Source organism: Rhipicephalus microplus, unplaced genomic scaffold (genome assembly GCF_043290135.1).
Source record: "Rhipicephalus microplus isolate Deutch F79 unplaced genomic scaffold, USDA_Rmic scaffold_67, whole genome shotgun sequence".
Lineage (NCBI taxonomy): Eukaryota > Metazoa > Arthropoda > Arachnida > Ixodida > Ixodidae > Rhipicephalus > Rhipicephalus microplus.
In genome coordinates this window covers 1,197,961-1,225,379 of record NW_027464640.1, presented here as the reverse complement: position 1 = coordinate 1,225,379, position 27,419 = coordinate 1,197,961, and the positions used below count along the sequence as shown (strand labels likewise).

At 48.1% G+C, this 27,419-nt stretch overlaps 1 protein-coding gene across 1 annotated transcript in view; it reads left to right on the top strand.

Moving 5' to 3' along the window:
- Positions 1-27,419, top strand: part of LOC142790047 (uncharacterized) — a 105,393-nt gene that overhangs the window by 25,060 nt on the left and 52,914 nt on the right. Inside the window, exons 10-13 of the mRNA XM_075885079.1 lie at positions 8,594-8,721; positions 11,072-11,311; positions 12,178-12,288; positions 13,014-13,146. Coding sequence (XP_075741194.1) covers positions 8,594-8,721; positions 11,072-11,311; positions 12,178-12,288; positions 13,014-13,146 — 612 coding nt within the window. The remainder of the gene's footprint in view (positions 1-8,593; positions 8,722-11,071; positions 11,312-12,177; positions 12,289-13,013; positions 13,147-27,419) is intronic.

The following is a 27,419-nucleotide window of genomic DNA, read 5'->3' as shown; positions in this document are numbered from 1 at the left end:
TTCTGTCATTGTGTCTTTTATTGCACTGCAATTCATGAATAACTTAGATGTTCACCTGTAAAAGGAGGCTAGTAATCAGTGTCATCTTGCAATTTCACAGTGAGAGCAGCTGCGTGCTCTAAAAAGCTGTACCCCTTCCCCGCCCTATCGCATTTCAGGTGAATGAAGGTTTACGTCAAACAAATAATTTCAAAGGTATCGAAACTTATCCGAATAAGTATGATTGGAGAGTATTCAAAACACTGAGGATATAACGCTCATTATATTTTCATGCTTATAAAGAAATGCCCACTGGAAAGAGTTCTATAAAGTTTTTACCTTGTTACTCATATGCAAGTTGTAGCCTCGGATAGATCGCGATAGTCGCATAACATTGACTACATCAGTTGCTGCTTCACATAAAGCCAATGATTGTCGAATTCGGGTCGTTTCACGCGCCCATGGCGATTTGACCGCCCCCGGCTGCAGGGAAGCTTCGGCGCCGCCGCCCGGCACTTCGTCCAAGACGGCCTGGCCGCCTCGGTCTTCCTCGAGGAGAACGTGATGGACGGCGCCGTGTTGCGACCGCTGCACAACGTCTTCTCGCGCGTCGTCAAGAAGCGCGCAGACGAGAGCGCCGCCATCGCTGGCCAGCCGCGCGACCTGACGCTCAAGCGGCTCTTCTTCGTCAACTGGGCCAGCACTCTGTGCGAACCGTCGCACGCGGCCGACGCGTCGCGCCGCAGGCTGCGCTACAAGATCGGCGTTCCCGCGAGAATGCGCGTCAACGTGGCGCTCTCGCGCTTCCTGCCGTTCGCCGAAGCGTTCAACTGTCCGCCCGGCTCCAGGATGAACCCGGTCAGGTCGTGCTCCTTCTGGTGACGGCCGCGACCTTCACCGTCCCAACTTGACTCTACTATACGCCGGAGGCAAACATGATTTTGGTGTTTCAATAGTCGCCCTATAATTAATGTAATCGTACTATTTTCGATGTCATTAACCCGTATTGATGCGGTCACACAAGAACCGAGAAACGATACCAAAGTGTGGGCGCTTTGCAGCCTCGCATTGTGCTAGCTGCCTCGATGCTTTCAGCCTTGACGTGAAGCTATACTGCGAGGCAACACAGTGCTTCGATCCACTCACCTGCCATTGCAGTCCCAGCTTTCTTTTTTAAAATAATAGTCCCTCAAGTTATATATTGTTATATTTAAATAGCCCAATATGTACGCCTATAGGGGCGGAATACGAATAAATGCCAATGAAGCGAAGCTTCCACTTCTTCTTAACAAGCTTTGGCTACTTGTGTATTACCGTTAATACCGATAACTCCTTTCTTTCTTAATTAGTTTAAGAACAATTGCAAAATTTCCAAGAAGACACGGCTAAAGGCAAAGTTTGCCTTTAGCCTTGGCTTCAATACGTGTATATCAATGTACAACGGCGTCTGGTTGTGCGCCAGATTAGACAGCTTGAGCCACGGAATTTGTGGGCATTCTCCGAAGGCCTCTCCCGAAATTTTGTATATGCACCTAGTGGATAGTCGAATATGCAATTAGAGCAGGTGGCATGAAGTAAGACAGGAAGTATACAGAGTCATGGAATGTCCAACAAAAAAGTGGAGTGACCTAAGTGGACCTAAAACATGCTCCGGGCAGGGTCGGTTGGCCTGGTTCGAGGTAGAGAAAAGTTGGTCGGTTGTGTTTTATGGCCCAACGTCCCGAAGCGACTGGGGCTATGAGGTACGCCTTAGAGAAGGTCTCTGGAAAATTTAGACCTTTTTTGGTTCTCTAACGTCGGCCTCGCGCACAGTGCACGGGCTTCCATAGCACTTTGTCTCCATGGCAAAGTGACTGCCAAGACTGGAAAATGTGTTATAAGATTCCTTTTTCCGGCAGTATTATGCGTAATGTTGATTCGTTCACGCTTTTATGCTTTCTTTTTGTGCGTCATTTGTATTTTTGTAAGAAACTTACTATTTACCATGTGGTGAGCGGGGTATATTTAGTCGCAAATTCTCGCGTGCAGCCGCTTACGGTGTCTATTCTTGTTCACGTTCACCCTCTCTTGCGGCTCATATCCACTGTGAGAGATTGGCCAAGAATTTGGTGGTCTTGTAAAATATTATTAAATTTTAGAGTAATAAAGGTTATAGGATACAAACATTACAAAATTTGTATCTATTCCTAGGAATTTTAGCGCGAGAACATTAGAGCTCGTTTCGCACAAATTCCGGCGTCGGCGTGGGCGTCGTTGGTTGGGAAAAAAAATTTTGTCCGAGAAATCTTGAGCGAAGAATTGTGGAAGATGCAAGTGTAATGATAAATATTTCCGGGTCCTAGTGAGGATCAAACCCAGGCCGTCTGCATGGCAAGCAGGTGTTCCACTACAGATTTACAATATTTGAAACTACTTGAAAAAAATTACAGCAAATCCATGAGGTGAATGATGATGAGTGGGCGAAGCTCCGGAGATTTCGTTAGTACCCGTGAATCTTTCGAGAATTGGGCCCAGCCGATCATCATGTAAAGACGGCGAGCACGCGTTGCATCATTTTACGAGCCCTCTGCTCCGCCGCCTTGTTTTCATCACTCATACTCAAAAGATGGCCTCCGAGGCCGCGCGCCCACCATCTCGGAGGCCATGCTCGAAGCACGCAGACGGCCGGTGAAAGAGGAAGCGCGCCAAGAGCGAACGCGCATTTTAACGCAAGAGCGAACGCAGTCTCCTATCACACTAGTGCACGCCATGGGGAAAGGAAAAGGAGCACGCATCGAGCGTCGCAGCGCCTTCTCGTATTAGGTTCATCATGAATGGATGGATGGGCGGATTGATGTGGCTGTACCCTTTAGATCAGGCGGCGGCTAACGCCACCTAGCAGTAATACATAATGAACCAGTAACTAGATTTATCTTTTTTTTTCAGTGAAGCTTTTTATAGCGGCACCCGTTCGTCCTTCGTAGCCGTTGTAGTAGTGTGTAACAAGTATAACATTTTGAACACCATGGTGGTGCCGGTGAGTGATTTCGTCTGTGCGTTGTTGAACAATAAAAGATGGTGCTCAATGTACATGCCAATGGCTGCTAAGGGGGAATGAGAAACGGGAGAATTTGGCTTTTCGTTGACGTGCATGCTGCGAATTTTTTATTGTTCAACAACGCACAGAAGACACGAAAGGGTTGCTACGTTATACTCGCTGGACATAACCTCGTTGGTTTTAGAAAGGTTTAGCGAGCGTTGGGCCGCAGTGCCATGAATACAGTGAACTAGTTTAAACAATGAACTCGAGGTGGTTAAAGGTGGGAAGTAGACCCGAAGTGCAAGCCGTAAGAAAGTGTGCGTGTTTCACCTCTCGTTTAGTCCTTTGAATGTCCGCTGGATGGCGGTGCTTCTATATGAGGAATATATTATGAAAAGATGCGAGGTGGTGGTACTTGGAGTGTTGAATAGGTGGACGAACGGAGACACAGACAGATGCATGGACGGACGCACAGATGGCTGCACGGACGAATGGACGCATGGATGGACGCAGGAGCGGATGCATGGACGAAAGCAGGGACAAACGCACAGATGAACATGCGGACGCACGAACAGACGCACGCACGGACGGGCGGATGGACGCATGGACGGTCACACAGACGCACGCATGGATGGACGGAAGCAAGAACGAATGGACGGACGGATGCTTCGCCCCACTATCCATCATTCACCCCGTGGATATGCTGTCATTTTTTTTCTTCACCTATGCGGCGCAAGCGCCATCTAGTAGTCTCTTATCACATTATAAGCTCTGCTACATTCATGTAGCAGCGTTTCGCATAACTTTGCCTTGTATTGCTTGCGCCGCTATTCAGCGGGTGCTGTCACGTGGTGTGAAGTGACGTCAAATGTGGAAATTCACGCGGAGAAGCGAACTTTACGCGCACAATGGCACGCCGCTTGCGTGTTCTCAGCCAGCACCGGATGTCTCCGTCAGACCTATTGTGACCACCGTTAGCAGTCGTCGAGCGTATTCGGCGTGTTCTAAAGTACCTTGGCGTGTTCGAAAGTATGCCGTATTGACAGTTTTGCGCAACATATGACTGAGTGTAGTGTATCTACTACCGGCAGCTATTTGCCCCACCGCGGTGGTCTAGTGGTTAAGGTACCCGCGGCTGCTGACCCGCCGGTTCTGGGATCGAATCCCGGCAGTGACGTCTACATTTACGATGGAGGCGGAAATGTTGTAGGCCCGTGTACTGAGATTTGGGTGCACGTTAAAGAACCCCAGGTGGTAGAAATTTCCGGAGCCCTCCACTACGGCGTCTCTCATATTCATATGGTGGTTTTGGGGCGTTAAACCCCACAAATCAATCAATCAATCAATCAACTGGCAGCTATTTATCATCCATACTATTTATACCAGTGCACAAATAAAGTTTCATTGAAGAGCTCTTGCGTGTCTGCCCTTCAGTATGAATTAAAAACTTTCAATATACAGGGTTGCTAATTGCATACTATCATGTCTTGAAGGCATGCATTCACATGAAAATTCGCTTTTATGTTCGTTACGTTCTCAGTTCATTTATTTCATGCTTGATTCGCCCTTAATTACTTTGGTTTATCTTACGCACTAAGTAGACATGCGTTCTCTTAATTATTCTATTCTTGTTGATTTGTTTTAATTTGCGTTCTTAGTTTTACTATTTTGTTCTACACCATTCTAATGGAGTTAGGCATGCTTTAGTTGATATTTAGTGGATTATATGATGGAATACGAGTATTGTCAGCACTAGTGTTTTCGCCAGAAGACGGTCGACCGTCTTCAGGCGAAAACATTAGTGCTGACAATACTCGTATTCCATCATATAATCTGTATTCAATTATATACGAGTATTTTCATATACGAGTACATGGCAATACTCATATTCCATCATATAATGAGCTGATCAGCTCTTATTGTGTTCCAAAAGACTTATGTATAAGGCTTTCGCTTTGAATATTGAAATGTGTACTGCACAAAATGCGCAGTTCACGTGGAAACTTGAAGCAAGTTTGAAGCTCATTTTCTTCGCCACTTTTTCGAATAGTGAAGCAGTATTGAATGATTGTTAATGCCAGTTTGTCAGTGGTCACCGGCGTAACCGCACGCGCAATGATATTTTGTCGACGGCCGCCCATCAGCTGGCATCGGTGGCCAAAATGCATTCTGATTGTCGACCATACGTGCGTGAATTTCCTTCAAAAGCCCTTCAATACTACTATTTCTTGCCTTCCGGCAAGAAACAGGTCGAACAGGTCGCGTACATGCTGAAAGTAATCGCGCCATTTTTCGTTGTAAAATTACTGCGCAGAAAAGTGAACTTTTGAGCTGTTCGATCGTAGCATGCATCTGAAAGCTGTGGTGGTAGAATCTGCCGACCGCTGCAAAAACGGTGGTTAACCGCGTCGTTTTGTTCGTGCTCAGCGCGTGCGGATTGGTCTGCAGCTCGTCGCGCTTGCCAGAACGTCACGCTGTATTTCTCCTGCGCGCATGCGACGAATGGCTTCGCTGCCCAGCAGTTGAGCGTAGTGGCTGACCTATGCGCAACTCAGCTCCCTCAGGGAGCATATACAGTAACCCTAACGTGCATGATGCCGCAGCGCCATCTAGTGAAGACTCCTGGAAGTAGAGGTGGCTACGAAAACGCCAGACTTGTCTATACGCCTAAAGAAGCTTCGTCCCTGAAAAAAACTAAAAACAAAAACGATATAAATGTAATGTGTTGAAAGGGTTCTCCCTAACACGTATACTGCGTGGCAGAATCGTGGTTGTTTTAAGGCTCGCCTTTTGCAAAATGTAAAGACATTTCAACGCGACAGCGTTAAAGAGCTCGTTTCGCAGAAGTTCAGTCGTTGGCGCCGTTGGTAGTGAGTGAAAAGTCATCATGGTATACTAAATTAAAAATTATATGATTTTAAATATATTATTATATATTACAAAAACATCCTAGGTAGGAATTGTGATCGACCCGGGATCATTCGTGTTCGAGTGGGGATCGAACCCGGGCCGTTTGCGTGGCCAGCGGGTGTTCTAACACACGGCCACGCGTCCGGTTGTGAACACAGTGAAAAGAACTTCCTCCGCGGGTGAATTCAGTTTGTCCTTCAAAACCTGTGGCACGTGCCCACTCTGGTTGTGTGTGGGGCCCACTGGACGGCTTTTTGCTCTCCCATAGTACAGTACCAGGTACTCTAAATCGTCAACAACTCTTTCCAAACGCACAATTCAGTGAAGTAGCATTAATGCTTCACAAACACAGGCGTCCTGTATACTTGCTTCACAATGCAACATCAGAGATTGCAGTAATGATGCGTTGTACAAGCGCCCGTTTCCAGCGGGCATCAGGACACGTGATAATCATAATGGCTTTGTGGCTTAAAGCCAGTCACGCACTACAGTATACACGCACGCTGCTGCGCGTATTCCCATAAGGCCACGTAGTGGGTGCACAGCAAGTTCGAAAAGGTTTTATGCACGAAGTGTTTGAAGTGAGCAGTATGAACATTATATCGCTATCGCGTCCATCTTTTAAATGCGGTGCTTGAGCGTCGCCTACTTTTTTTTTTATCAGCAACAGAACCGTCAACAAAGTGAACAGGTGCGTAGGTTCGCGTGTTGCTTTACGGAAGCGTAGTGCGCCTTTTACTGATTCGAAAAAGGAAGTGCGCTTATTAAGCAAATTCTAAACATCAATTTTAAACGTGTTTGAAATTACTGCAATTTCAATTCTAGATATGTATTATTCTGTCTGGTCAAAATGGCGAAAAAAATGTTGCACTCTTTCTGTATTTACGTGGCATTTATCCTCCTTCTGTTAGGATTAGGTATCATTCTAAAGGCCTTAAATTTCATATCCTCAATTCTTGGCCAATCCCCCTGAGTGGGGAAGAGCCATAGTGGAGGCATCATCATCATCATCATCATCATCATCATCATCTGAGCTCTTGATACGAGCCATGGTTGTTGGCTCTTGACCACTGGGTGATGGGACGAGAACGGGAGCATTCAGCATGGTATGACCGATCTTGGACAACTCTTCTTGCAATGGGCATTCAGTGTTAATTTGAAACGGCCAATGTTGTGCGCCCAGTTTTTCGTTTCTTTACAACGTGATTGAGGCAATGCACCTAGAACCGAATTAGGTTAGCAATAAAAAAAGTCGATGCGTGCAAGACCGGATTGCTCTATTGCGACCTAATCTAGAAGTTGAAGCCCGAGCATCCTCCAATTAAGTCTCAAGATGAGCCCAAGGAGATGCGTTCCCTTATATTTTTACGAATGGCTGCAGATTAGCGTGCCACCTCTTAATTAGAAGCGTATTGAAGAATTGTGTTGCGTATGCAGCCTTATTAAGAGCGGAAACTTGATCGACGCAAGTCAGGCGGTGCATTTTGATAGGGGCGTACTGCTATAGCACCGCCTGCCCCACCACGGTAGTCTAGTGGCTAAGCTACTCGGCTGCTGACCCACAGGTCGCGGGATAGAATCCCGGCTGCGGCGGCTGCATTTCCGATGGAGGCGAAAATGTTGTAGGCCAGTGTGCTCATATTTGGGCGCGTGTTAAAGGACCCCAGGTGGTCGAAATTTCAGGAGCCCTCCACTACGGCGTCTCTCATTATCATATTGTGGTTTTGGGACGGTAAACTCCACAGGTCAATCAATCTAATAGCATCGCCATATGCTTAGACGTTAGGCACACGTTCAATAACATCATGTGGTATGCAATCTGGAGCCTTCCAAACGGAAGAGTAAAACGCCTAAACGTTTCGGCTTATCATCATCATCATAATCGTTGTCATCATCATTGTTATCGTAGAGTCTGTTGAGACACCTGCTTCTACGTATAAAATAAATACAAAAATCGTATGTTATCGTGGATTTCTTGAAACGTTTCACGTGATTCGTGACGACATTCATTGCTCTTTCCTTATCTGTATGCGACCTACGAAAAGACAGTTCAAATGTGAATATGGAGTGAAAGGCATTCATGGAGTGAAACTTCACTAACTCCTGTTCATCTTGCCACTCGCGAAATCAGGCGAAAATAACCGTTATTCTCGTATAGAAGGTTGATTTTAACGAAATTATATAGTACAGATAATTATGAATAAAGATAACGGAAAATTCGTAACTCATTCAGTACGTCACTCCATTTCACTCGAATGGGGCAAGAAATATTCGCACTCATCGGTTTAAAGCTACAGATAACGTTATGCGAGATACCTTGCTGTAGGACTTCGTTTTCAATTTTTACTAGCTCAAGTTACTTTTTTACGTCTGAGAGAGTGCACCGCCTAACCGCGCCTTTGAATTAGCATCGCGTACACGTGATGCCTTAAAATTCACGGAGTCTTATGCGCATGGTAAACCCAAAAAATAAACGCCCACGAGACTCAAGAAATCGCTAAAGACTCTTACTGCTACGGCAGGTAGTCTTCACTTAAGGTTCCTGGCCTCTTCTGAAACGCGTCAACAACTTTCACACTGTGCAGCTCAACCGAATACAGTCACACGTTTCTAGGGAATTCAGTTGTTTTTGTGTTTTATAGACCTGTGACGTGAGCTGTCTCTTGCATGCATGCATTTGCGCAGGCCTGGAAGTGAACTCGGCCAACATCCGCAGGTGGATAGACGAGCAGGACATTCAGAAGCTCGAGGGTGCCGTCTTCGAAGGCTACGGCGAGAGGCTCGCACAAGAACCCTCGGTTCTACACGAGCAGGTGGGTGCTGCTATACGAACGTCTTCAATTGGACTGGTTGGTACATCCTCACTTTGCGCGAAGACACAGCGCTAGAAAAGGATGAAGATGAATGAATTGAAGTGAATTGAATCTTTATTTTCATGTTTGAGACTACATGAAGGATAGCGGCAGTAAAAGCTGTATTAAAAGAGCTTGAATAGCTCCCACTACCTAAAATGAATGGGTCAGAAGCATTGGCATACAAATAGAAAAACATGATAATGTCGATCAATGTAATTACCAAATCTAAACAAGAACAGACACAGCAGTTTCCATGAAAAGGCCATGTGTGCATGTGTTATAGAATGCATAAGAGGTCAAACTGGTACGAAAGGGTGTACTACGTCATGAATATTTATAAGAATAATGATGCAACATTTTCAAGTCATATTTGCTATATTTGCATCAATGCTGCTTAAATAATTCAACACTCTGGGAATAACATTGCGTATCATTTGGTCACCATATCTTATGCATCACCGTGGTACGGTCACGCACAAAACAAAATAAAGTGCTGACTAACAATCACACCGCATATACTCATCTATAAGCCGCCCCAGTGCATAGCCCGAACCCCCCCCCCCCCCCCCTTTCGAACGCAAAAAAATTGAAAAAAAACTGGGGAGTACTGAAATTGTGGGCTCCAAAATTGCGCGAGGCCATTCGGTGTGTTGTTTGTGATTGATTGGACTGCTTGCCGAATCCGTTATGTTGTGTCAACCGCCTCACTCTAACATCGTGTAGCAAAGGACGATCAGCTCTGGGAGCGTGCCGATGAGGTGAGCTCCTCCCACAGTTGTTAGACATTGAGTAGTGCAATAAAACGTTGATATCTGTCACCAGTTTATAAATTATCCTCCATAGTAATTGCAGTGGAGCTACATTTTGTTGGCGCGGTCTGTGTATTACCCGCACACGAGCACGAGTTGATGAAAGAAAGGGAGTCATATACACGGTATTATTTACGGTATTTTATTGCACATGCGTGTCAACGATTATAGAAAAAAAATTTCACTCAGTATACATATCGTGGAACAAGATATATTTGTTATATACCAAGTCCCAGTTTCGAAAGATATACATGATTTCATTTTTGTGAAGTGACATAAAATAATACGCTCACACATCCTCCACTTTTCTGCTTGCCAAAAGCCTGAAAGATTTCACGTTGCCGTTGGTCTGAAAAAGTGCGTAGTATTTCATCATCTTTGAAAACTGGCTCACAATCATATTTTTACAGCGGTATGCAAGGTGGCTACTCACAGACCCTTTTAGCGAGTAAGCGTGTTCTCGTAACCTTTGATTGATGCATCATCCTGTTGTGTAACACCGTCCGCAAGCGAGAAAAATCTTAGAAACAACGTTTCCTCGCATTTAACTGATTCTTGCCCGTCATCTTCCAATGACCTAGCGTACCGATGCGTGTTCAGTTGAGCCCGCATATGTCGAACACACATATAACAAATTGCTGTGTATATGGAGCACTTAAAATGCCCTCCAATATATTTTGCTGTACAAGGTATACATCGAATTACCGACATAACACAATGAAAATGGTAAGTTGGGTGGGATGGTTGAACATTTGTTTACACACAAGAATCGGACAACGCACCAAGTAGTAGAAGCTCTTCATATAGCAAGGAGAAGTAAAGATTGTGCGTGTTGACCCTCACTGTCACTGTGCCATGGTTTCTGGCGTCCATGTTCATTCATCCATCTTCCTCAGTGTCTCCTACGACATCTTACCAGCAATCATGCATATATGTATATTGTAAGTGTTTTTAAAATAAACTTAAGTGGCAAAATCAGCAAATGTCCTTCGCCTATAGTAACACGCTGTTTCATATATAGAACTACATTGTGATTCCCTTCAGATTCAGTATATTTAGCTTCAACGGTATGTAGTGCTGATTTCTACTGGTTTGTTAACGTTGCAGTATAGTGAACAGCACCTTTATAGTGCAATTCACTTAATCATGGTTTGAAGCTACGATTTCCGCTTAATGCATATTGTCAGTATACGTTAATGATATCGTCAATTCGCCCTTGCAATCCTAATAACTTCCATGAGTAGCGAGGCTTAATCGCATACATTGGCCTTAGAATTTTCAGGAGGAAGGTCTGTATTACCAATCTGCGCTCGACGCAATGTGTCCGCGCAAGAATACATGCACTCTGAAGCGTGAGTTCTTATGCATCAAGTGGGAGAGCTTTGTCACATGCATGTCACATAAAGCAGTACTCACTCGCGGGTCAATCGGGCCACCAAGAACAACGTGTCCGGAACGATCATACCCTAAACCACGTCACTCGTACACCGTTCGTGCAGGTAGAGCAGTATCTGAGGAAGGACGTTCCTCGTCTGCTGGAGCGCATCCAGGCCATCCACCGGGCGGTGTCGGAGGATGACGTCCGCGCCCTCGAGACACAGCTGCAGAGTCCTGACTACGCGTTGGCCAGGGACCACCTGGGCATGACGCCACTGCACCGTGCCGTCGTGCTTGGGAGGCATGATGTGGTGCGGCTACTCGTCGACCGCTTTCCGGAAACCATCAACGCCAGGGACAGGGTGGGTTCTCGACACCCCGACGTCGTTCCCTAAGTGCGACGATAATTGTAGCGAGGTTTACGCCATTGGAACCTTTGGATTGTTTCCAATGGTAGCCAAAAACGAGGAAATCGCAGATACGCGTGGATGATCTTTTTTTTTTAAACAGGAATGAGAAAAAAAGAAATAAAAAAGAAGCATCAACGTGCGTTTCTCAATGACCTGCCTTTGGTCCGTGCCACTCCTTATATAAAGATGGGAAGTAAACCGTCCTTTTAAGTCCACATGAGAGACCTTCGGCTGCCGTAATCGCCAAAAACCTGTGTGAACATAACCCTGCTCTTTAAGGTCAGGTTAGGTTAGATTAGGTAAGGTCATTAACGGCATGGTGCAGACATCGCGCGCAATGGGTCGAAGGGGGGGGCGCATCTCTTGCGCTCCCCTCCCATACGGACGCCTCTATTAACAATTGAATTTAAACCCTGGAGATGGTGAGAAATGCGTTGCAATACTTCGTGGTGGCACTTATTGTGAAAGACAAGCAAAAATATGTTGAATTGAAAAAGCCCGGACTAAAACATGGGTAGTTTCAATAGACACAGCGTTCTTCGAAGTAGGTGGTACAAAAAAAAAAAGAACGATCAAACAGTTACGGCAAATTCAGAAAGCTGATACCCGATGTTTCAAGCTCACTCCTTTGCGATGTCCATGTCGCTGGTTTTTACTTAGTCGCCATAAGCTGTGCAAGCTAATAAGGACGAACAGTATGAAGAAGGTCCGAAATGTAAACGAGGAACGTTAGCAATAAACCAGTGCATCAATTTTTCACGTCTCAGGAGAACGAAGAGCCTCTTAACGTTTCTTTATCAATTTGTCAATCATTGCAGGAAGGACGTACGGCTTTGCATTACGCGGCGGCCGCTTCCCGCAGAAGTGGTCGGGCGGACATGTACAGGCTACTGCTGCAGAATGGCTCAGATCCAAGAATCAGGGACAACGTGAGTTGTTGCTGCATTGCCTTAGAAGGCTGATTTGCATAAGTGCCACGACACCTCCATTGCGATTCATCTATGAAACGTGAAGTGCCACTGCATCAAGAATCTTTTAGCGTAAACGTTTAGATGGCCGATTAAAAAAATTAGGTACTCATGTCTCCACTGACGTGAAGACAGGCAGACATGTGTAGTGCTCAAGCTATGAAGCGACGAAATGATTACTGCAAGGGTATTTTACAACAACAGGGCGACTGCGTTGTCTGCATATGTGCGGCGTGCCTCTCGTGTTATCTTATAAATATGCTAATGACTGAGGGAAGCCTCTCGAATAAAAAAAAAGTTATTTGACTCTATTTCTGTCTGCCAGCATTATGACTTTTTTGTTTGATCTAGCTTTAAATTGAGGCAGCTCCCTAAGAGCGCAGAAATATACAAAAAAGATAGCTTTCTGCGTGGTTATATGGCAACACAGTGGAGTGAAGTTAGCCAGTAAATCATATTTAAATGTCAAAGCTAGGAAACCGGTGCCAGTAGGACGCTTAGTGACGAGCGCGTAACAAGCTCACCTTCTTGGCGAGCTTAGTAATCACAACAGTTCGTGCTGACCCTCGCTATTACCCTGCCTGCCTAGTGAATTTGTCACGCTTGTGTAAGGAGTTCACAGAGGTGCGTCAGTTGACCATCGAGTTGGCAATTCCCACAATGCAATACTTGATTTCTCGGCGCAGAGGGGCAAGTCGTCGGAATACTACAAGACACACCATCTGCAACTGGCACCCGAGGTGGCCCAGATGAGCACCAGTGCCAGAGCCAAAGCCAGGAGTCGCTCGGAGCCCCCGGGTTCCAGACCAAGGAGAAACTGTAAGTGCGTGGGGAACTTGACTGTGCGTAGAAGGTCTTTAAATAATTCAATTCAGATCAGAGTTCAAATACGAGAGTATGGTTTCTTCTTTACCTTCACTACCCTTACTGCATGTGCCATCTCCCCTTTGGTATAACTATTTCTTCATGAAACGCGTAAACCGTTGACTCTATTAGGATGTCATACTTTTTGGACGAATGCTGGTATCCCCGCTCACACAGTCGAACATGCACAAAAGGAAGTAAAATCATTCGATCGCGCGAGACAAGGCAGAGAGAGATGTGATTGCAAAGCAGGGTACGAGACAATTCACAACAGGCACTTTTCCTTATTATAATCACTTTGAGAGAGAAGGCAACTTTCCGATACTATAGCGCAGCCAAGATTCTTGCTGATATTGAGGCGCTCTTACTATGGCCTCCGAGATTGCGAACCGGCGTGCAATCTTGAACGCCTTGCTTTAATTGCGTCGTCAACTAACAGTCCTTTATCGGTGCTAGTAAGTGCCATGCCGCATTACTTCTCGTCACCGCTCACTGACAGCGGCACCACCCCGTTCGCCAACAAAGAACACTGTGCGAGAGAGAATGCGTGAGAGGCATAAGGAGCATTTCTACTGAGACTTCCGCCTGGCTCGATAGCGCGGTCGGTACAGCATTTGGTGCTTATCGTCGCGGGTCAAGGAGTCGAAGGTTTAGTTCCCGGCAGTGAACGTTTTCCTTGCATATGTTCTATCTTTCTTATTTGGTGGTATGCATTTTATCAACATTATATACGTGACGAAAATACGTCATTAATGTCTTGGTGAAGCCGCAATAAAACACTTTCGCGTTGAAATGCGGCATTTGATACGCATGTCACAAGCGCACATTTGAGGACCTATTTGTGTGCCATAAGATTTCTATGCAGCCACTGGTTTCGCTTTTGCAGCGAAAGCTGTATATGTCTAGGAGAAACAAAAAAAAACATTCGGCATCGATGTTACGAGTGTTCTCCATTGGCTGTGCTATCGGTTACGTCATTCTTAGCATCGTACTCAAGCACGCACGCTATTGACTGCGCTGTGAGTGACGTCGTCCATCCTATCGTAGCCGCGGCGCCGAGCACGCGCGCATCAATTTCTACTGAGAGATTCCACATGGGTAAGCTACGGACAACTCTAGAAGAGCACCAACAGTGGAAACGAGAGAGCTCGCATTCGCCAGGCCGATGGTGTCGTCCGGGTACAAAAACAGGCCCGGGAGGCCGAGCGCCGGCAGCAACTGCGTACTGATGATCCCGCAGCCTTCCAAGCCACGCTAAATCGTGAAAGGGAATGCAAGTGCTGGTGGCGAGCGTATCTTGCAAACCACGCCGCTGAATTAGCTCACGATGTCTAACGCTTGCAACATCGGCACACCGAACAAGTGGCGTTGCGGGCACAACAGCGTCAACGTGACGACTGCGGGGGCGTGTTCCCGCAAACGAGTTTCTCCAGCGTCACTTTGGCTTCCGCTGCGAGGTCTGTGACCGCCTGTGATTCGAGAACAACCTGGCAACGATCAGCGGTATCCGGTCTCTACAACAATGGAGCAATGCCATGGCGGCACTGACGCGGTGGTTACCCGCGGCTGCTCCGAGGTCGGTCATTTTCGCGTCTGTGGGCCATACGTTTCAGCTTTCGCTGGTTAGCCATTTGTACGGAGTGCTTGGGTGGTGATATTTTTATCTAAAGCATCACTTACGTGTCACAGGATTAACTTGGCTTTGCATAAAGAGTAATGACAGTATTGACTTACGGTACACCAGTGTTAGTTTTTTTTTTATTTCTTCTTATGCCGCTGACGCCAAAGCAATCTCTACACATACAAGCTTCGCTTCAGAGTTAAACAACTGAGAGTACTATATACCATCTGCCACGGAAGAGCCGTGAGCAGCTGTCCCTAAAACCTAAAAAGTGTTTGTTTAGAAAAAGCACTTAACGATTTCGAGTGCCTCGTACGCAACTATAGACGAGGGCACGCCTATCTCGCACCCAGGCGCCTTTGGCGGTATACCCTGGCTCCCATAGACGCCATAATCTGTTTGTAACTGTCAAGGCGCGCCTCGCTGGCATGGGATGCAGTGGCTCTGATGTTTAAAATGCGAAAAAGCGCCTGTTCACGCTGCGCCCGCTTATAAAATGTCATCTAGGCACCACTGGGTTGTCATCTGATGCGACAACCACCAGCGCAAGGGGAAGATATTGCCGAGCACTGCCTGTGAAGTTCATAGCGCATCGCGGGAGTCGTGCTGGTGCGGTGTTTTGTGATTGCACATATTTCCGTCCACAACGAAAAGCGCTGAGCTCGTCTGCCCTATAGGATATAATCGCAATCAGCAGAAAAACTACAAGCTCGCAGACGTGTACGAGTAAGTATACTTATTGCGTTTATTCAAGTGCGACTCCTGCCCCGCCGCGGTGGTCTAGTGGCTAAGGTACTCGGCTGCTGACCCGCAGGTCACGGGATCTAACCCCGCTGCGGCGGCTGCATTTCCGATGGAGGCGGAAATGTTGTAGCCCCGTGTGCTCAGATTTGGGTGCACGTTAAAGAACCACAGGTGGTCGAAATTTCCGGAGCCCTCCACTACGGCGTCTCTCATAATCATATGGTGGTTTTGGGACGTTAAACACCACAAACCAATCAATCAAGCGTGACTCCAGCTGTTCCACTTTACAGCAGCGATTTGCGTGCAGCATGCGGCACAAAACTATTGCCGTACTCTTTCGCAGGCCGCATGTCAATAATAGGATATACGCGTTACGACTCACGTGCGGATGCATGTGCCGCGCATGTTTAGTACAACGATAACGGCCTACTATTGCGATAAAAAGAGATGTGAACGGCGCGGAAAGCATGGCTTTCGACTCAGTCGAACTGCGACATGCCTTGATTGTCACTAGGTGAATCTACACCTGCTTTCGATCGGCGTCACCTTAGCATTTTGATATATTGTTCTGGCTGGCACTTTTGCACCACGTGTGTGTTCCAAATGCCCAGCAGTACTGGCAATCGATACACATGCGGTGCATGAGTGTAAGTTGGAGCCAGATTCCAGCACTACGTTGACGCCGGCTAACAGCACAATTTCTGCTTTGTCACAGCCAATACATGCCACAGTTAACGCTGTTCGCGTTTCTTTCAGTCGGATAATACGTACCTGATGAAGTTGCTTCCGCAGTCTGCAATGCACTTGCTCCAGACATTCCGTACTGTCTAGAAAGGTCTCCTCGACGTTTCACACGAAATCAGCATAAAATTCCAGCACAGGAACAGCGCGAGACATGATTATAGCCGCACTCGGGTTGTGAGGTTTCGCGTTTGATTTGCAGAGCGTCTGCTCGCGTGGCAGTTGAGGGTGTTACTTCGCTGCGCTTGAATCAGATGGCACCACGCACTTTTCAATATGGCAGCAAGCACTGAGCTCGTTGTATTCTGGTGTATAGGAAAGCACATCGCCGTCCCACTAATTATAAGAACCCCCGTGTTTAGAAAAAAATTCCCACATATCCACGAAGTAAAGTAAATGGTGATGAAGGAGCTTAGGTTAAATCCGGTAAACCGTGAATCCTCTGCAAATATGCTCAATCATCATCATCATATACAGATGTGCCATGAGAGTTGTTGTGGTGGGATTGTATGTACACGTTACATACACAATGTTTATTATTTACATACCAATGTACCATACAGATATATTTAAATACTGATGCAGTATATGCATTTTGTTCAAGAGCCTATTTACGGATCACATAATCTCACAGGAACGTTTCCCTTTACACCTTTGTGATCCGTAAAGTACAAAGCCAGAGGATGTTGAAATATAGGATGTAGTGGAAAGTTCGAGAAAGTTCCGTACGGTGAGCTCACGCTGCAGCCGCATAGCGAGCCCTTCGCGCCTCTACCTTGGCTTCTGCGGTGTTCATAGTGGATGGCGGTGTCGACGCGCACTGAGGGATGTCCGGAAGAGAAAGGAACCGTGCCGCGAGTGAAGGCTATGTATTGGCCGCGAGGACTTCCACTAGAAAGGCCAGCGCTGCGATCGTTTTGACGTCACAGATGGGATGCGTAGTTGTGGAATACGGCAGCTTTGCTTTCGCGACACCTCTTGCATCGTCCACCATTGCTACACCGGCTGTTAGTCGTGATTCGACAATGAAAATCAGACAGCAAAGTGCCACCGGGGGCACTGATTCGCAGTTTGCGTGCCCGTATTATCAGGTCTTACTGCTTCCTTACTGAGCTTCAAAACACAGAGAAGCGTGCACAGTGTCTACAGGAAAAGCGCGGGAAATGCGTTGTTCTAGCAGGCAAGGTCCACTCGGCATCATATGAGTGACGTTATCAAATAGGTAGCACCATGGTATGTCCTCGACGCCAATAGGCGAGGCCACTCTCGGGGTGGAGCACGCGCCGAGAGTAGAGCGAGTGTCACCTAGAGCGGCGGCGTGCCATCTAATGAGTGCTTTTGAAACGAAGAGCACAGCTGCGCCTCTAGCGGAAGCAATGAGCATTAGCGTACACACCGGCGCAACGACGAGAAACCACCCCCCGCCAAAGGATCAAGCTTCTAAATGTGGTTAACAATTTAGAGCACTTAGTCCTCTACTATGGGTGCGCATAAAACTTTCTCGCGGGCCTACAAACACATCGAGTATACTTATTTAAACAGTATTTTTAACGATTTAGAGCACTTCGTACTCTACTATGGGAGAGTGCTGAGCCATCCCTATACAGGAATGGGGTAGAAAAAGTGGGTAACGATTTGGAGCACGTGTTTAGAGATTAGAGTGTGTTTAGAAAACGTTGAATGCACTTGAAGTACAACTGCTGCCGTAATTAGAGCCAGGATGTGTCACGGCCTAGATCGGATGTCACACTCTGCATCCTTCAGAATTGTGACAGCTAAATTGGTTGATTTCGTGAATATCTTGTGCTTCCCTTCTGTTTGATTTGATTTTCATAGTGACGTCTCAGATATGTTCTGACCATCGCGTATGAGTTTAAACTGAGGATCTGGAATAAATTAGCCGGAATGGTATAATTACATCACTTATTTATGAACATTGGCACGCTAGGCAGGATATGAGTGTCCTGCACAAGACGTTTTATACGAGCATTTATCGCAAGCATTGAAGGGGAAAAAATGGCAGCCTATCCACGGAGTGAATGATGGAGAGGGGGGCGAAGCATTCGTCCGTCCATTCGTTCTTGCTTCCGTCCGTCCATGCGTCCGTCTGTGTGACCGTCAAAGCGTCCATCCACCCGTCCGTGCGTGCGTCTATTCATGCGTCCGTGCCTGCGTTCGTCCATGCGTCCGCCCCTGCGTCCGTTCATGCGTCCATCCATGCATCTGTCTGTGTGTCCGTTTGTCCATCTATTCAACACACCAAGTACCACCAATTCGCATCTTTTCATCATATATTCCCCAAATAGAAGCACCGCCATCCAGCGGACATTCCAAGGACTAAACGAGAGGTGGCACACGCCCACTTTCTTACGGCTTGCGCTTCGGGTCTACTTCCCACCTTTAACCACCTCGAGTTCATGGTATATACTAGTTCACTGTATTCATGGCACTGTGGCCCAACGCTCGCCAAACCTTTCTAAAACCAAGAAGGTTACGCCCAGCGAGTATAACGTAGCAACCTTTTCTTGTCGGATAGTGCTCAATGTACATACCAATGGCTGCTAATGGGCAATGAGAAACAGGAGAATTCGGCTTTTACTTTCTTACGGCTTGCGCTTCGTATGTACTGCCCACCTTTAACCACCTCGAGTTCATGGTATATACTAGTTCATTGTATTCATGGCACTGCGGCTCAACGTTCGCTAAACCTTTCTAAAACTAAGGGGGTTACACCCAGCGAGTATAACGCAGCAACCCTTTCTTGCCAGATAGTGCTCAATGTACATGCCAATGGGTGCTAATGGGGAATGAGAGACAGGAGCATTCGGCCTTTAGTTAACACGCACGCTGCGATATTTTTTTATTGTTCAACAACGCACAGGAGAAATCTCCCGCCGGCACCACCTTGGAGGTCAAAATGTAACACTTGTTACACACTACGACTGCGACTACCAGGGATGAACGAATGCCGCGATAAGGAGCTTCGCCCCTAAAAATTGTCACCTCCTAGTTTTATTTTTCCCTTCTATGAGCAGGGCCTCCGCGATCAACATGCGTTGCCTCCACCGATAGCAGATGCCACGTGTCGAGCAATTCAGTGGCGCTCGCAAAATGCACATTAAAAACACTTTGGGTAGCTCAGAATTTTGACACGAACATGTTTTATGCCGGGGTTCACCAAGATTTCAGTGACGTATACTTTCGTCACTGAAATGGAGTGTAAAAAGACGGATCAGACGACAAAAAAAAAGTGCCGTCAATGGGAGTCGAACGCACGAGCTATCAGATGGCGACAACAGCTGCCGGGCACGCTATCACCTGCGCCCACGGCCGCATGCTCTGTAAGGTTTCAAAACACGTCTTTTAATAAAGGGCTTTTCGGTTAAGTACCGCGTACGAAAATTGTAAGCAGGAAGTTGAAAGGAAAGAGGCACACCCCCAACTGAGCCTTGTTTTGCGTTTCTTGCACATATAAAGCCAACAAAACCACGTAAGACCGCTGACACTGCCGCATAGTAAAGCCAGAGAAAACCAGAAAAAGCCGCCTACTGCTCTAATCATCAAGAGAGTCTATCTCACAAGAAAAAAGATAGAAATGGCTTACTGATGCATCTGCGGCCTAACTTGTTGATGACGTAGGCCTCAAATATTTCCCGTTCTTGTTTTTAAATGCGAAGCATTTCTCAGCGAACTTCGGCGACTTGCGCGTATCTATCTATCTATCTATCTATCTATCTATCTATCTATCTATCTATCTATCTATCTATCTATCTATCTATCTATCTATCTATCTATCTATCTATCTATCTATCTATCTATCTATCTATCTATCTATCTATCTATCTATCTATCTATCTATCTGCCTGCCTGCCTGCCTGCCTGCCTGCCTGCCTGCCTGCCTGCCTGCCTGCCTGCGACTTTTAGCTCTCCTGGCCGTTTTAATAATGGTATCGATACCAAACTTTGTATGGCATAACATTACTGTATGAAGAACATACGTCACTAGTCATAACATGAAAGTCATGACATGGATGTCATGAATGTCTTGATTAAACCTCATGGTCCTGCAGCTCTTGCGGTGGTTTCGTTCACATCCATGCTACAAAACTGATATGGTATGACAAGATTACAAGGTGAACAGAAGCGGCAGACCCTAACATGAAAATCATGACATGCGTGTCATGTAACAACATGACTACATGCGAAGCTCATGATGAGCTCTCGGGCGTTTCGCTAGCGTCAAATATACCAAATTTGGTATTACGGTACGTGAATGGATGACGAAGATATGCGATTTGTGTATACATGATAATCATGAGATGCGCGTCAAGTAACATGGCTACATGCCACAATCATGATGTGCTGGCCGCCGTTTCACTAGCTTCACTTATACCAAATTTGGTATTACGGGACGTGAGTGGATGACGAAGGTATGATACTGGTTTAAACATGATAAACATGAGATTCGTGTCATGTAACATGACTACATGTCGATCTCATACTGTGTTCGAGGCCGTTTCACTAGCTTTACATATGCCAAATTTGGTGTTATTTATTTATTTTATTTATTTAAATACCCTAAAGGCCTCGAGAGGCATTACATAGGGGGGGGATACTGTTAAAAACAAGGTATACATCAATTCATATAAAAGGAACACACACAGCGATCAGACATAACTAGGTAAAAGGTACATTTTACGACAAGGATGTAACGCATGGCTCATTTCACATCTCCAGTACATTTCAATTCCAGGAATCTGCCTGGCACTAGTTCTTCATCGCTTCACTAATACACGAGATATAACAACAGGGTAAAATATAGTAGCAGTAGACATATTACATATCAAGAAATGTACGCAGCACTGATTGGAATGCAGACGGATCATTTATCATCGCAATCTCGCTGGGAAGCTCGTTCCACTCGGTTACAGATAACACAAAAGGGGAATTTTGGTACTTTTTGGTCCTTGCAAATATGGACGACACTTTACGAGCATGGTCAGTGCGATTGGACACATAATGAGCAGGAAAAATATGAGCACATGAAAAAGGTGTAATACCATGATACAGAGAGTAAAAAAGGTCAAGCGGAAGAATTTACGACGAGTGTTAAGTTCTGGAAGATTAAGAATCTGTTTTAATGCTGAGACACTTTGGTATGGCGAGTACGAGTGCAAAATGAAGCGGGCAGCCTTGTTTTGAATGGATTCAATACAGTCGGACAGTATAGCTGTGTGAGGGTTCCAAATAATTGAAGCATAATCGAGGGTTGCACGGATGAGGGAAGTGTAAGCGCGAAGTCTAGTTTCGTGGTTTGCGAGATGTAAACGGCGCTTAAGGAAGCCAAGTTTCTTTAGTGCCTTGTTTGTTACGTGTTCAATATGCATGGCCCAGTTTAAATCAGGAGTAAATATCACGCCAAGATACTTGAAAGAAAAGGTTCGTTTATATCCAAACTGCATAACATGTATCGATTTAATGGAGTATTTGGATTCGAAGAAAATGACATGACCTTTGTTTTATCTGTATTAATTTCCATTTTCCACGTGTGGCACCATTTAGCCAGGGTATTTAGATCGCTTTGCAAAATAGCTACGTCATCAGTGCATGTGATCTGTCTATAAATTATACAGTCATCGGCAAACAGTCGAATTGTTGAAGTTATATTGTTCGCAATGTCATTAATATATATCAGGAATAATAAAGGCCCTAAAACTGTTATGTGTCGTCAATGAATGACGAAGGTATGTGACTGGTTCAAACACAATCATGAGATGCGTGTCATGTGAGAACATGACTACATGTCACAGTCAAGGCGCCAATACATTTCGACGTGACTCGGTGTGCGTTCTCACCGGCGTTCGTTTCGTCGGGTCAAGCCAGCATTGCCACGCCAGACACCGGTCCAACCATATATACTCGCGCGCGCGCGCCGCGCTGCGTTGCTTTGACGCATGCGCGTTTCACCGCGTCCAGCGTCCTTCCGTCACGAAAAAAGGGAGACGCAGTGTTGTCTGGATAACGCATCGGCGCGAAATGCAGCATGTCGCATTTCGCGCCGGTTGCCGTCGGGCCACGACGACGGACGCTGGTCGCACCGGTCGCGCCTGGCGTAAGACTAGAGATGGTGGTGGTAAAAAACATTTATTTCAGAAAAAGTCTACTAGAGAGTGCCGACGTGGCCCATCGGCGTGCTAGAGTGGCAAGACCCTATTCCGGGACGCCAGTGGAGCTGGAAGCTGCCCGTGCGCGCTCCACCAAGGAGCGTTGTGCAGCCAAGGTAGAGCAGCCGAGCAGGTGCTCCTCCCAAGCCTCTCTAGTTGGGATAGAAAAAGGGGATAAAAAAGGGACGGGATTAACTGGGCACGATGCTACGACGTGATATGTGTCGGCGAGGACATGACAGGTCGAGCAGGTGCCATTGATTTCCGGCAAAAAGTGCCTGGCGACCGCCGGACTGATAAAGGTGTTCGTCTGCAGGCGGCGTAGCAGTCGTTCGTCCGCTTTCTCCAAACCGCGTGCGGGGTCCGGCTAGAGGCGGCGCGAAGCCCGGTAATAAGCCAAAATTTCGCGAAAGCGCGTCAGGTTGGTATTGCCAGATTCCGTCTCGGGACATGGAGGGGCAACGGCCCGGACAGGAGAAGCGCGGGCAGCGGCATTTGCCGCCTCGTTGCCGGGCAGGCCCGAGTGGCCTGGGGTCCAGACTATACGAATGGGATGAGGGTTAAAGCGCCAAGAGGCTGCCTGTAGTAGGCTAGCCGCCAGCGGAGCAATGGAACCCTGAAGGTACTGAGAACAGGCCGAGCGCGAGTCCGTCAGGATGGTGCGTGAGGCAGGGTGAGAGGCGGCCAGAGCTATGGCAACCTCATCAGCGTGCGTTACTGTGTCTGCTCGAAAGGAGAGGCCATCTACGTGTTTGCCCTCTGTAATCACGGCAGCCGTGAAGTGACCCGAGGGGGAGGGACCCGAGACGTCCACGTAGAAAACACCAGGACGATCGGAGTGTCGCGTATGAAGGGCCGCGGCGCGTGCTAGCCTACGGCCAGGATGGAGGTCAGGGTTCATATTACGGGGTAGAGGTTCCACCCATAGCTTTTGACGCCAGAGCTCTGGTATCGGCTGCAGAGGGTCTTGGTCAGATATCGGGTTAAGGCCAAGTCTGTGTAGAAGACGGCGCCCTGAAGGCGTCTGCGACAGTCGATTGATTTGGTTAACGCGATGAGCTTCGCGCATCTCTGCAAAGGTGTTGTGTACCCCCAGAGCCGCGAATCGGCTGTTGGAAGTTACAATAGGTAGGTCCAGAGCGCGTTTGTATACTGAACGAAGAAGGACGTCCAGCTGGTGCTCGTGTCGACGACGCAGGCGAAGGTAAGGCAAGGCGTAGAGGACGCGACTGGTCACAAACGCGTGGGCCAATCGGAGGGACTGAGACTCGCGGAGGCCGCCGCGCTTGGTAGAAACTCGCCGTATCATGCGGCTCACCTGTTCGCTGGTGCGTCTGAGGCCTGCTATTGTGCCCTTTGGATCCAAGGACGATGTGAGGTGAAGGTCAAGAACCCAAATATTTTGCACTGATGGGACGGGCCCGGACGGAAGAAAAATTTGAGGCGGCGGTAGCGGAGAGACTGAAAGAAGAGCCGATTTAGCTGGAGAGCACTCCAGGCCGCATGAACCTGCGTAGGTGTCCACCAGAAGGGCAGCCTTTTGCAGGCGTTCTTCGATTCGCGCTAAGGAGCCGGTGTTGGTCCAGATTGTGATATCGTCCGCATATAGTGCGTGTTGTATTCCCTCGACCTCGCTTAGAAGAGAGGGGAGGTTCATCATCGCCAGGTTAAAAAGCAGAGGAGACAGGACTGCCCCTTGAGGTGTACCCCGCGTGCCTAATAAGTACGGGCCGTGTTCGGTAGAATTAAGGCGAATGAAGGTGGTGCGATGTGATAGAAAGGCGCGAATGTAGTTGAAAGTCTTCTGCCCGCAGTTCGTGGTAGACAGGTTAGTGAGTATAGTGCTGTGTTTGACGTTGTCGAACGCCCCGCGGAGATCGAGAGCGAGCACGGCTTTATCGTTATGGCGCATAGTAGTCGGCTCTATAATATCGTGTTGAAGCTGGAGCAGGACGTCCTGCGCCGACAGATGCGGACAAAAGCCAAACATTGTGTCGGCAAAGGTCCTCCTGGCCTCCAAGCAGGCGGAAAGGCGTTCGCGAACCATGGTTTTCATGAGTTTGCCTGCGCCAGACGTAAGTGAGATGGGTCTCAGTGCCTCAATACTAACGGACTTTGCCGATTTGGGAATCAATGTCACGACCGATGTGGTCCATTCCTTTGAAAGCGGAGAGCCGTCCCATATCGAATTTATAAGGTGGAGTAGCGAGAGGTGTGCTTGGTCGGGAAGATTTGCCAGGAGCGATACTGTGATTCCGTCGCGTCCAGGGGCCGTGCCCCGTCGCATTTTCGTGAGTGCAAATCGTCAATCAGAAAGCGTGTATGGGGCGTCGAGGTCGGTGTTAGGGGCACCGGAATACGTATATGCTGGGCCTGCGGGATCAATTGTGCAGCAGATGTAGCGGTCACAAAGTTCTCGCGCGAGTTCAACCGTAGTGCCCTGAAAGGCATGCAGAACACGGTGGAGCTGGCGTTGCGTTTCTCCCCTGGTGGTGGAGGGATCGAGAAGGCTTCTAAAGAGTCGCCACGCACTCTTAGAGCTCATCTGGTTTGCAGCCTTCGAACAGGTGTCTGCCCAGTTAGCATCGGAAAGTTGTGCGGAGTATGCGGCCGCCTCTGCAGTGAGCGCCTCAATGCGAGCGCGAAGTTTCCGATTAAGTTTGTTGCATTTCCAGCGCCTTATGAGCCCGCGGCGAGCGTGCCAAAGATGTAGGAGGTTTGGATCGATTGCAGGAGTCAAATTAGAGGTTGCAAGGGTGCGAGTGTTCGCTTGTTTCATATGGAGAGAGTATGATGCCCACGCTGCATATTCGGTCGAAGAGAGGCCGGCGGGGAATGGTTGCATTCTGAACTGAGTCCAATCAGTGAGACGGGCTTGGCCCCAGTGTTGGCGCATTTTCTGCCGCGGTGTGAACGAAATGCGGAGTAAAAAGTGATCGCTGCCTGGGGTTTCGCCTAAATTTTCCCATGTAGCATCGCGGATGTGACGGGTGAGGGAGAGGTCGGGTCATGTGTCTCGCGTGACCGAGTTACCGGAACGTGTGGTTTGTGCCGGATCGGTAAGAAGCGTCAGGCTCAGCGATGAAATGAGCTCCTTGAGCAGCTCTCTGCCCCGGGCCTTCTCGTAGTGGTAACCCCAGTGAGGGCTGGGGGCATTAAAGTCCCCGACAATCACCAGTGGTTGTCGGGCCGCTATGCCCAGCGCCCGATGGAAGAGATGCGCAAACGAAGCCCTCGCAAGGCGAGGGGGACAGTACACGTTTAAGATATGTATTGATGGTTGGCCCCTCCGCTGAGACAGCCCTGATATCATGCAGTAGTCGTAAGGAAGATCCAGATCGAGGTCAACCTGTATCGCCGTGTAAGCTTTATGCACGAGGAGGCATGTGGTGGTGCCGCCTACATAGGAGCAGTATCCAGAAAGGGATGGAGCAGGGCCAGATTCTTGGAGCGCCAAGACGGCCGGCTGAGAGCCAAGTGAGCTGAGGAAAAGGGAAAGATGTGAACGCTTTCGCCTGTTCCCGAAGCTTCCAGGGTTCCACTGTATGATCTCGAATTTAGACGCAATGTTTGAACGGGACGTACGATTGGTAGCCATCGTGACTGTCTTAGGTTTTATATTTGGTCCTCCATGTCCCGCTCGGAATCCTCAGAGGCAGGGAGGGGCACGGAGGCCGGATTGTCCGACGGCAGGGTGGTGGTAGCCACCTTACGCCGACGCCGTGGAGCTGCACCCTCACTGCTCACCGAGCAGGAGCGGGAACGCGATGCCTTGGGTTGAAACTGGGTGATTGCCCAGGCTTGAATAGCCTGGGTAACCTCTACTACTATGCGTTGGACAGAGAAGCTGGTGAGGAGGTGATTAATCGAAGCTTCGACGCGCGTAAGGCGTTCCTCTATGCGCGGGGCGCGCTCCTCGCTAGGGAGAGTTTGGTTAGCGGGCAAGAGAACCTGAGGCGCCCCAGGAGCCTCAAGAGCTTCTGGAGTAGATGCGGCACTGGTTCCGAGTGCTGTAGTACACATGGCTGCTTGAACCGGCGGTTTAATGGGAGTGGACTTAGCGCGAGGACTAAGCTTGGACGTAGCTGGCGTAGCCGCCTGGACAGAGGAGGCAATACCGGATGGCCTTGCAGTACACTGTGTTTGGGGTTGAAGTCGCTTATTTAAGAGTTCGAGTTGTTTAGTTAAAAGATAATTTTGCTTTTGAAGTGCCGCAACTTGCTGGTGAAGGGCCGCAAGTTCGGGAGAAGGAGGATCGACAGAAGGGGGTGAGAGAGGCTTAGAAGCAGCTTTCCCAGCCCAACTGCTCACCTGAGGTACCGCCGCTGTTGCTTCGAGCGGTGGGAATGCTTGAGTGTCGGCGTGGAGTGGTGGTGCCGAATGATGCAGGTTGGTGCTGCTGTCTGGCTGTGACGAACATGAGGTGGTCCCTCGAGGAGATGTTGAGGGCTGCTTGCGTTTCCGATATTTTCGATATTTTGCCGTGCAGCCACTGGTCCCAGTCTCATGGGCGCCGTGGCAGAGGAGGCACTTGGGGTGGCAGTCATGGGAATTGAGACCTGCAGGTGCGGGGGTTCCACATTTGGCACACTGCGTTGAAGCGGGGTGAGGACACTGAGGTGGTCGATGGCCGATGGTACCGCACTTGGTGCAAACAGGGACCGTTTTCTTGTAGGCGCGGATATACGTCGCCACGCAGTGGTAGAAGAGGAAGCGGGGTAACTTCGTGCCCTCGAAAGTCACCACCGCCGCCGCGGAATCTCCGAGTTTGCGGACCGCAAGGATAGTACCTCGAGGCCAGTACAGTTCAGACTTTATCTTCTCCGGGCTTTCGGCGGGGTTTACGTTGATGACGCCCTTGCATGTATCCCCTGGTGCCTTGGCGTGACCTCGAACGGGCAGCTGCTGATCCCCCACTTGCAGCTGGAAGTCCCCGAGGAGTCGCTGTGCCATAGGCA